This window comes from Mesoplodon mirus (genome assembly GCF_964341445.2).
Source record: "Mesoplodon mirus genome assembly, chromosome: 8".
Lineage (NCBI taxonomy): Eukaryota > Metazoa > Chordata > Mammalia > Artiodactyla > Ziphiidae > Mesoplodon > Mesoplodon mirus.
The window spans coordinates 74865931-74878023 of NC_138984.1; the positions used below are offsets into that span (position 1 = coordinate 74865931).

General features: G+C 35.4%; 1 protein-coding gene across 6 annotated transcripts in view; it reads right to left on the reverse strand.

The window, feature by feature from the left end:
- Positions 1–1865: 1865 nt before the first annotated feature.
- The window catches only part of WDSUB1 (WD repeat, sterile alpha motif and U-box domain containing 1), a 66695-nt gene continuing 56467 nt past the window's right edge, over positions 1866–12093 (reverse strand). For 4 of the 6 annotated variants that reach the window (XM_082631365.1, XM_082631366.1, XM_082631367.1 and 1 more), the window contains exons 11-12: positions 9032–9185; positions 4976–5803 (exon numbers count right to left, since the gene is read on the reverse strand). In XM_082631365.1, the coding sequence (XP_082487491.1) occupies positions 5653–5803; positions 9032–9185 (305 nt within the window). In that variant the 3' untranslated portion in view covers positions 4976–5652. Of the gene's footprint in view, positions 2045–4975; positions 5804–9031; positions 9186–12093 lie in introns of those variants that run through there. The other 2 variants (XM_082631369.1, XM_082631370.1) reach the window with 1 other exon arrangement.

The window sequence follows — 12093 nt, forward strand, 5'->3', positions numbered from 1 at the left end:
ATGACTTCCTGTGATTCTGCCAGTGTGACTACTAGAATTTATTATACATTATATTATGATTTGGATAGACTCTTAGTAAAGGTATTTGGTCCACTTACCCCAGGAAGTGCAGTCTCCTTGGGATGCTGCTGGTCAGTGCGGAGGACCGGGCAGTGGGCAGGCAGGTGAGGGCTGCTCCTGCCTAGTCGTGCACGGATGGTGGCCCCCAAGAGTGCAGAGGGGCCGTGTGGTGTCCTTTCCTATGGGTGAGTTTGGATTTGGTTTATTTAGTTTCTTGTTTGCTTGTGTTTGTGGGAAGGAGTAGCAGCTTAGCTTTGGTTTGTTTGTATATAAAAACAGATGCACTTCACTTTCGTAAATTGGCATCTTAGTTTTCAGCCATTTAACAAGAAACTATCCTAGTGAAACGTAAAAAAGAAAATCACCTTCTTTAACACATTTAGCAAATAACCAACATTTACTGTGTTTTGTATCAGTGACTTCAGTGATTTTCAGTAATTTTTATGTGAAAACCAGCCAGGCTTCTTTGGAAAGTAAGTATTATTTTATCTAAACAAAAGATATCTGGTCCAATGGTGGGCTCTATCAATTTTACCCAGTCTTTTGTTAGAATTATGTTAGCATACTTCCTCTATAGAATACAACAGAAAAACACCTTCTAGAACATGTTCCCATCTTTTTGTCCTCATGAGTAAGAATGTGAGTGGCATGTATAGTATGAAAAAAAAGATTTCTAGAATCACGTATTGTGAATCCCAGCTGTGACACAAAGGAAATAAAATTCAGTAATACATTAGGATGACAGAAATTTTACAAAGCAGCAATTACAAAGAATAGGTTTTTGGAGATTTCTGTGGTAGCTTTCCACCCTTCTGTGAACATACAGCATATTAGCTATAAGTTTATAAAACACTAGAAAAGGCTGATGGAATAAGTACTTACATTGATTTTTCCCTTTTATTTCTGTGTTTTCAAATTTCAGAACGACGACAGTGAGGATTTTGGGGGTAAGCACAGAGTCTTGGTCCCTGCCTGCCCTTAGAGTTTAGTTCTAACAAGCTTTCCCACTAATGGCTTCCATTCTGGTAAACAACTTGTGAGACGAATGGAGAGTCAACACAACCTCAGCTTTACGAAACTGAAGTTTTCTTCTGAATGTTTATCAGGATGTTGTATTAGCTATCAGTCTGTTGTGTAAAAATGTATAGTCACCTTAGCTTAAACTATTATGTGAGAACTTTTAAGAACTCTAAATTGTAAAAGGAGGCTAGTTTGCCACTTTATATATTTCAGCAAAGTCAACTTGATGTATCTGTGATCATTTATTTCATCTAACTTGTACCTAGGTTTGGACAATGGGGGAAAAATCATTACTACCTTGCAAACTTAGAATCTAACAAAATTGTTCATTAAACATGTCAAAGTGATTTTCTCAATTTAGTCATAAACAAATCTACAGTTGTTTTGCTAAAAATTCTCTTTAGAAGGATTCCAAGGAGTTATCAAATGAACAGTTATTAACTAGGATTTATCTGTTATATTCTAGATTATTCCAATCTTTGGTTATAATGGAATATGATCTATAACAAGAATAAATTTGAGCATGGCAATTTAAAGTTGTAAAACTTCTCTACAGGTTAAGCTTTTTTTCACTAGTATAAAAAGGCATTTATAGTAAAAATAGAAAAGATGTTATATGTGTCACTTAGTCCCTATGTTTTAAAGAATGAAAAGAGCCAGTAAATAGTTTTTATAGGTAACTAAGTTTAAGAAGTTTACCTTTCTCCTTCTGTTTTGCTTTTAATAATGTCTGATTAGTATCTGCCTTTAAATCAGTCAAATGAGATCACAGAAAATATAAATAATGCAATATAAAGTAAACAGTTTTATTTTTGATGTGTCTCCAGCCATCGATCAGTAGCCATTTTCAGAGTCCTATTTGGTATAAGTACCACTGAAGGAAGAACAAGATTTGTCATGGGACTTGTACGTTTCTTTTTGCTGATCCAATTTTCCATTGCTTCCTTTTCGTATGAATAGCCATCTAAAAACAAAACAAAACCACATACGCAAATTATTTGCAATGTAGGAAAGGGAAGTTAGGATTACTAAAATGGGTATAAAAACTCCATTGCCAAGGCCTTTACTGTAATTTAAGTGGTAGTCTTGTCTAGCACCACTGCTCCCAAAATGTTTCTGCAACAACATCCTAAATTCTACCATTTAAGATGCATTAAGATTGCAAAAGTTACCTCGAACAGTGTCAAAAAACTGAACAAAGGACTGTCAAAAATTCAGATGCAGCACAAAGGAAGAAAGGAAACGAGCCAGGTAGAGGAAAGTGGTAGTGAAGCTACAGTGCCTTGCTAGTGCTGTCAGCTACGTGTCAGTTAATGTGGCTGAAGATGGGAGCAAAAAGCTCTGGGGATGACAAGGCAAACTTTCCGACAAGTCAGGGAAACATACCAAGAGATTATAGAGCTCACCCCACTAAGGACTTGACAGTAAAAGGATCTACTATGCCAAAAAAAAAATTCATTGGCTAAGGTTTTTCATACCATGTTCTTACAAACTTTTTTGCATGTGTTAAGGTTGGAGGTTTTGCTTCACTACTTTTTTTTATACTTGTAGCTCTTTCTCTTAAACTGAAAATCTTAGTTCCTAATGACATTTATGCATTAACCTATTTCTTTTAATCTGCAATGCATACAACTGTTTCAAACTAACAATGCCAATATATTACGTAAGACTGTGAAAGATTTTTAAGATTTCTTTCTGGCTCTTTTCTGTCACCAAGATAGACCCACTAGGGTTGTCTAATTGAAATCCTGTGTTTGACAATCACTTGAAAAAAACAAAATTTCTGATTATGTTACTGGACATATAATGTGGTCCATTTGCTTCCCTTTTTATCCTCCCAATTTTTAGAGACTGGTTTGTTTTTCATGATGTATTTTAACATTTAAATGGTTTCAAAGTAAAGACTATAAAAACAAGTCACATTTAAGAGTCTCTCTGTCCAACCCGTGTTCTCTCCCCTCCCATATAGGTAACCATGTACGTTGGTTTGTTTACCCTTTCCTTCCTTTTGAAAACATAAGCAAATGTATGTGTACACACACACTGCGTATACACTCTTACGTAAAAGCTAGCATTGCTCCACACCATTCTGTACCTGGTTGGTTTGTGTTTCACTTAACTATACATTGCTTGTTTACGCCCCCACAGTACTCCCCTGTGTGGATGCATTGATGGACATCTGGGTTATTTCCCATACCTTTTTACAAACAGTGCTGCGGTGAACAGTGAGTGTTATCATTTGGGGGGAGATCCGAGCAGGAGGACTGCTGCGTCAAGAGAAAATGTATATACAATTTTGCTAGAAAGGCTAGTACTTCCACAGGAATTCTACCATTTTTTTTTCCCCACTAGCAATGTCATTTAGAGTGCCTGAATTTTCCCCAGAGCTCAACCAAGAGAATGTGCTGTCAAACTGAGTTTTTACCAGTCTCTCATGAGCAACGGTACAGTGTATCAAGTAGTTTTATTTTATTATGAGGGAGCTAGAATATTTCTTCGTATGTTTGAGCCATTTGCTTTTCTTTTTCCTGTAAACTGACCATATTTTTGGCTCACTTTTCTATTGGATTGCTCTTTATTTCAGAAGATTTATTTTTGAGATGTAACTGACAAAAGTTTCAGGTGTGCAATATGATGACGATTTTTGCTCTTCTTTCTCCAAATTGCTTTGGTTATTTGGAATCTTTTGTGGTTTCATACAAATCTTAGGATTGTTTTTTTCTGTGAAAAATGCCATTGCGATTTTGATAGAGATTGCATTAAATCTGTAGATTGCTTGGGTAGTATGGACATTTTAACAATATTCTTATCCATGAGCACAGAATATCTTTCCATTTATTTGTGTCTTCTTCAGTTACCTTAATGTCTTGTAGTTTTCAGTGCACCGATCTCTTACTTCCTGAGTTAAGTTCCTAGGTATTTTATTCTTCTTCTTGATGCAATTGCAAATGGGACTGTTTTCTTAATTTCTCTTTCTGCTAGCTTGTTACTAGTATACAGAAACACAACTGATTTTTATATATCAATTTTTGTTAACCTGCAACTTTATCGAATTGGTTGATTAGTTATAATAGTTTTTTGGTGGGCTCTATAGGGTTTTCTATATATATTATGTCACATGCAATAGAGACAAGTTTTACTACTTTTCCAATTTGGATGCCTTTTATTTCTTTTTCTTGCCGAAATGCTCTGGCTAGGACTTACAATGCTATGTTGAATCAAAGTGGTGAGAGTCTGCATCCTTGTCTTGTTCCAGATCTTTGGAGGGAGAGAGAGATTTCAGCTTTTCACCATCAAGTATGATATGAGCTGTGGGCTTGTCATATATGGCCTTTATGATGTTGAGGTAATGCTCTCTATGCCTGCTTTATTGAAAGTTTATCATAAATGGATATTAAATTTTGGCAAATGCTTTTCTGCATCTATTGAGATGGTCATATGATTTTTATCCTTCATTTTGCTAATGTGATATATCACATTGATTGATTTACAGATGCTGAATAGTTCTTGCATCCCTGGAATAAATCCCACTTGACCATGGTGTATGATTCTTTTAATGTATTGTTGAATTTGGTTTGCTGGTATTTTGTTGAGGATTTTTGCATCTATGGTTATCAGTGATATTGGCCTGTAATTTTCTTTTCTTGTGGTGTCCTCGGCTGGTTTTCTTAAGAGTAATACTGGCTTGTAAAATGAGTTTGTAAGTGTTCCCTCCTCTTCTGTTGTTTGGAAGAGTTTTAGAAGGATTGATATTAATTTTTTAATGTTTATTTCATCCATGGAATATGAACACTTTTCCATGGAATATGAACACTTTTCAATTTTTATACTTACTTCTTTTGGATTTTGAGTCCAGGTTAGGAAAGTATCCCTGTATTTCCAGGTTATCAAGGAGTTTACCTACATTTTCTTCTGGGACTTGTAAAGGTTTCATTTTTTGTATGTCTAATTCATTTGGAATTAATTTAGATGTGTAGTATGACAGATGAAGCCAGTTTTATCCTTTTCCATATGACTACTTAGTTGTCAGAATACCCCTTATTAAATTCCTTATTTTTCCCACTAATTTAAAATTTCATTTTTATCGTTCACTAAATTTCCAAATGTACTTGGATCAATATCTGGATTTTTAAGAATTATTTTCCATTAGTCTGTCTATTCATGTGCCAATCTCACACTGTATACTTTATAGAGACTTTATAACATGTTCTAATATCTGGTAGAACTCTTTATTTTTTATTATCTAGGTTATTTGTTGTGTGTTCTTTCCAATGGAACCTAATAACCACCTTCTGTATTTCTAGGAAAAAGCCTAATAGTGACATCTTGCTCACGATGAGTCTTCCTATCTATCAGTGTGCTATGCTTTCCATTTTTTTTCCAAGTAAACTTTACAGGGATGTTTTATGGTTTTCTTCATGTTGTTTTGGTAAATTTTGCATATTTCTTATGTCTAGTGTTTTGTTTTTGTTCTTGTAAATTGTCTTCCATCATACCTTTTAACTGCTTTTTGTTTACACACACACACACACACACACACGAAGGCTATTGATTCCTCATTGATGTACCTTGCTAAATGCTGATTAGCCCTATTAACCTATGGTGCCTCAGCTCCAAATCCATATGTAATGTTGAGGACTCAGCATGCTGGGAGCCAGGATACTGTAAACCACATTTCTGCTTTGCCAGCTGGCTCCTTGTTAAATCCTGCAATAGGATTCCTCTAGAAGGAGACAAAAACAAGGTGACAGCTCCTATCAGTGTTGTGCCTGGTTATGGCCCTTTATCTGGCAGGGGTAACTGGTTATACTCTCCAATTTTTTTTTTTTATTTGCTTCATTGTAGGTACTGCCCAAACCTCTTACCCTTCCCCCTTTAGAGAAAGAAGCACCAACTGGGTAGCTCCCCCTTCTTAGAAGCCTGAGTTCTGGTTCTCAGAGACCCATGTGAGGTTCTAATAACCTCAACTCATTCCCTTTGTTCCCTGAGTCCTAGAGAACATAGATGCTTTCTGCAGATACTGTTACCACCTTTTGTTTTTGAGATATGTCACATACCATAAAAGCCACCCTTTTAAATATACAATTCAGTGGTTCTTAGTATAATTTACAGAGTTGTGCAACCATCACCACTATCTAATTTCAGAACATTTTCATCATTCCATAAAGAAACTGAACCTACTGGCAGTCATTCCTCTCCCCCAGTGACCACTAATCTACTTAGTCTCTACGGATTTGCCTATTCTGGCCATTTCCTATAAACAGAACCACACAATATGTGGCCTTTGTTGTCTGGCTTCTTTCACTTAGCATAATGTTTCCAAGGTTCATCTATGTAGCATGTATAGTATCTGTTCCCTTTTGTATCTGATTAATATTCCATTGTGTAGATATACCAGATTTTTAAATTTGTCCATCCAGTGATGGGACATTTGAGTTATTACCACTTTTTGGCTATTATCAATAAGACTGCTATGAACATTCAAGTACAACTTTTTGTATGAACATATTTTCAGTTCTCTAGGATAAATATCTAGAAGTACAATTGTGTGGTCACATGGTAACTATGTTTAACTTTGAGGAACTGCCAAACTGTTTTCAACAGCAGCTGCACCATTCCCACTAGCAATATTTCTGCATTTCCTTGCCATCTTCCATCCTTTTGATTCTAGTCATCCTAGTGGGTGTGAAGGTGGTCTCTCTTTGTGGTTTTGATCTTCACATCCCTAATGATGTTGAGCACCTTTTCCAGTGTTTATTGGCCATTTGTATATCGTCTGGAGAAAGGTCTTTTCAAATCCTTTGCCTGTTTTTTCAGTTGGGTTATTTGTCTTACTATTGAGTTGTAAGAATAGTTTCAGTAGGAAAATATACTCAATTTTTATTTATGAAAAGCTGATATATAATGAACCGCAATCTTACATATCACACTAGCCTATCACTGAAAAATGATGTGCGTGTGAAATATTGTGAGTTCACTGACAGCTAATTCATTTGCCACCAAGCTAGATACATATGATAACAGCATGTTTTTAACCCTCCAGGTTAAAGGGGCCCACTTTTGTTATTTCTTAGTTACATTCCATTGTGGTGACCCAATGGTGTTTTTGTTATTTCTGGTGATATATTCAAAAAGAAGGTGTACTTCCTCTTTTGGACGGAGAGGTATGATCAAGTCTATTCCTGTGCTGTATTTCTCCTTACATGTCCTTACACTGTCTGTAGTTTCTGCTCTGTGAAAGTCGTTGCTGTGTTTGGGACTGCAGAGCTAGTAATGGTTGTCCTCACTGAGAATCGTGGTCTTCAGTATTATACAGTATCCTGTGTCATTCTCACTTTTTTTCGGTCTGAATTCTCTTGCAGGCAAGTGTATAACGCCTTTATTTTTAGTTGCAACTGTCTCATTTTTGTCTATCCTTTTATTCTAACCTTTCTGAATCTTTAAGTTAGACTGTGCTTTGTCAACTAACCTCAAATCTTTCATCTCTTTAGGGATGAGTTAAGCCAAATTGTTTATTATCAGTATGTTTGGTAATAGTTCTATCATTCTTTTTTATAGATTACTTACATAAATTCTTTCACTATAGGAGCTGGTTTCTTCCATTTTGATACTTAGGGAAGTTTGTATTTTTGATCTACTGGTTTACCTTTACACTAACAAACACCTTTTAAAAAGATGAGACCAACAGTATTAGTGTTATTGGTTTCTTACTATATCAGTAATATTCAAATTAGCTAGTAGTCTTTTTCTGTCCCTCAGTGTCTAAATTTCAGATAGGCTTTTTACTCAGTTAATAATCCGTGAGCTTATTCAACTTTTCATACTCTCTACTCTCCATGTTTAATAGTTGTATGATATCTATTGTTAGAGCCTATTATCATCTTATAGTATTTTATCACCTTTAATTGAATTCCCTTAAATGAGTAATTTTTCCTTCCCTGCCTGTGGGTTGTCAGTTTCTTGAGTGGTAGCAGTGAATAAAATATCAACCCATTCACTCTTTGGAGGTACAAGCTTCCTGCAATAAGAAAGTCAGTTACGCTGGTCACACTTTATCCTAAAGTTTAATATAAGCTTTCTGTGATATTATAAAGTAGTGATTCTTTGGAATAATCAACAGTGTTCTACTAGGGTCAAATATATTCCCTGAAACATTTGTTTAACAGAGAAAGTAGGAATTCTGAGTGGATCTAGAGCATTGCTATTTATATGTCAGCTTTCAAACTGTTCTACCAAAGTTCATCCCAAAGCACTAAAAGGTATTATCAGAGCTATAATACAAAGCAAGGACCACTTCCCCACCCACAGACAGTCTGTCATGTATAATTTAAAAAGCAATGAAACACTGTAACTAGAAATAACTGCATCTGAAAATTTGGGTTTCTTTTAAAAATTCATGCCTGAAGTTTACTACAACTAGAGTTAGCTTATTTGAAATCAAACATGTATCACTAGGGGAAAAAACTGACAGTTTTTAAAAGAAAATATATAGTGCACATTACATTCAGTATTAACTAAGTTTGTTTTCATATTTTTTAAATTGACCTAAGATTTTAAAGCTTTCAATAATTTTTTAAATTATTTTTGCCCAGACAGTACCATCTGACTCTTGCTATAAACCAAGATACTGAGTTGACAAATCAAGAGCTATACCAGATAGTTCTAGGAAATAAACAATATTTAATAAGGTCTATTCACATAATTTTACTTCATAATTATTGAATATACTCAGATAATTAAGTTGTGATAAGATACCAAAGTAATGACACTTACTTTATTCATTCCATACTGCTATTTCTAGTAATAAAGAATAAGTAAACCCCCAAATTTCTTACTAGATTATACTTAAAAGGTGCTTCTTTTAGTCACCATTTCTAACATGGATAGCTGATTTACAGGTTCAAATGGCTTTGCTCTAGTGAAAAAGTTCAAGTGAAAAATATTAGCTCACAGGCCTGGGCTCCGAAGTTTTAATACATCTGTCGTCCAAGTTCTTAGCCCACCGCTGCCCACCTGTTGTCCTGAGAAACAGACAAAGCAAGCCCAACACTCCTTTGGAGCTATATGCCCTGTTCCTGTACTCAACTTCCACAGGTAATGCTTGACTGAAGATGAGCATGCAGAAACAAAGAGAAGGATTAGGATCACACAAACCTCAGAAACTGATAATAGAAACAACCGGTGAGTATTCCTAAAATGGGAATGAATCTAAAACAATGTACTATGAAAAAGAAATATTTAATACTTACATAGCTAATTGTGTATCATTAGGCTGTTCCAGGGCACTGTTACCTGTATTATTTAATCTGTACAACTTTATGAAGAAATTCATGCATGGCCTGAATAACTTTCCAAGATCATACAAGTAGGGAAAGACACAGCTGGGATTTAAACCCAAGCAGTCTATGCGCCTGAATCCATATGCTAAATCAGATTTCCAGAAATGACAAATACTGAAATTTTGAAAAAAATCTCAATGGTATAGCATTAACACAATGCAGAATAGATGACTGGTAGGCAGGCTGGAGAAGGTGTACAGAATGAGAATAGCAAAGTTTTCCAGAATTGATAAAAGGCACAGAATTCATTCAAGAAGCAGTGTACCCTGAACAAGAGAAATAAAAATACATATCAAACTGAAACAAAAAATCAGAAACTGACATTATATTTGCACTGAAACAACAGACGCTAAAGAATGTATTCTCTATAAATAATTGAGATAAATCACCGTTGAAACACAGCAGGACCCTATGGTCCTCACCCCCCACCATGTCCTCAGCCTGCCTTTTGTCTGTGGAAAAACTTTAGCCAAAGAATAAGTTTAATCAGAGTGCAGAAACAAAGGAAAACAGTCAAAGGAGACCAAATAATAATAGTTTAGTCATTAAGCATAGTCAAGGACCTTTAGTTCCTCCTTAAGGGTTACAGATAATATACTGAGCCATATCCTGTGAGCTGTCTTATAAATACTGAAACCTCCACCAGGTCGAAGAAGTTACCTACATGATGACCAGGCTGTAGCCATGACATAAGCTGTCATAAGAATTGGCCTCAAAGAAATGGAAACAAACCAAACATGGAACTGAAGATTAACTGTACCGAAAACGATCAAGATGACTGGTCAGGCCACCGATGACCAATTTCAAGATGACTGTATTGTTTCTGCATGTAGCTCCCTCCCTCTGTCTATATACGCTCTTGCCCCCGATTGTCGGCAGCGGGGAGTCAGGCTTTGGACTGGCATCTGCCCTCCCCGCCAGTTGCCAGCCTCCAAAATAAAGCAACCTTTCCTTTCCTACCAACACTTGTCTCTCGAGAATTGGCTTTCGAGCAGCAAGCAGCCAGACCTGGGTTCGGTGAAGGCTTTAGAGAAAAATCAGCGTGCTCAGATAAGGTTTATTAGGTTTTTACAATTTAGAATGATGAGTTATAAAGTGTGAACACTTATTTTTCTAAAAATTAACATATTTAAATGTTCAGAATAGATGGAAAGCTTGACTAGTGCAAAGTTGTCATTCCTACTCACTCTACCCCCAAATTAACATTTCGTTTTTAGATTTTCTATAATTCTAATCAAAATGTCAATGACATTTTCTTTTGTAGCATAACAAAATGATTCTAAAATTTATCTGGAGGACAAAAATTGCACATGCCAATGTTTGTTTAAAAATAATGAAAGGTGAGCATAATTAAAAATATTAATATGGCAGTGCCTATCAGTACTGAGAATTTATCCAACAGAGATACTTCAATAAGTATACCTGTGTATACTATATGACTGGATTTTTTTCCTGCAGAATTTACTTGGAGAAATGTCTTAACAGAGTAAGAGTTAATATATGGAACATCCATACCATAAAATACTGTCCTGCAGTTGAGAATGATAGTTCTGACTATACTAACAAGGGAATACTATCTGATATATATTAATAAAAAAAATTTTTAATGTATCATCCTATTTGTTATAGCATAAAATTATAAGTGGCTAGAAAAATATCTGGAAGGATATACCAGAGTATGGAAGAGTCTCCACATTTTCAAAGTATTTATTTCTGTGTTGCTTAAGTGTTTTTCACCAAGCACATGCTACAGTCATAATTTAAAAGGATAGATGAAAAAATTACTGTGTAAGAATGCTGAAATAAAGGCAGAAACAAGTCTTGGAATTTTTTTTCTGGGACAGTTAATTCAACAGATGTAAGGTATAGGCCTTCCAAAACACCATGGGGAAGAAAAAAGCCAAAAAGGACATGTGATCAATTCAGGAAAGAAGGGGGAAAAGGGAAGTAGAAGAAAGCAAAAGAAATTGGTTCAGTTCTATTAAAGATAAGACTAAATTTTTAAAAATTAATTCAACTGTATATTTTCCACAGGGAACACTCCTAAAACAAAGTAACACAGTAACACAGGAAGGCTAAAAATAAATGGATGGTGACTAGCTGGGAATTATGCTAAAAGAAAAAGGTTAATCCCAAAAGGTTATATACTGTATGAGCCCATCTATATAACAATTTTGAAATGACAAAATTTTAGAAACAGGACAAACTGGGGGGTGGAGGTGGGAAGAAAGCAGGCAGGTGATGGATATAGTTATAAGAAGGCAACAGGAGGGGTCCTTGTGGGTTTTGTCTTGACTAGTGGTTGATACTCAAACCTCCAAAAGGGGCAAAACTGTATACAACTTAATACACATCTGGAGAAATATAAAGATTTGTGGATTGCATCATTGTTAATACCCTAGTTGTAATACTATAGTATCATCTGCAAAATGCTACCAGTGAGGGAACTGGGAAAAGTGCAAAAAATCTCTCATTTCTTACAGAACAGAGTGTGAATCTACAATTGTTTCAATAAAATAAAATTTAAAAATGAATGGGTGGCACCACAAAGGTTTAAATGAAAAACAAAGGCAATACTAGATGTACAGAAGGCTGTGGAGCAACTAGAACTCTCACCCACTGCTGGTGGAAGTATAAACTGATTCAACCACTCTGGATAACTACGTATATCCAT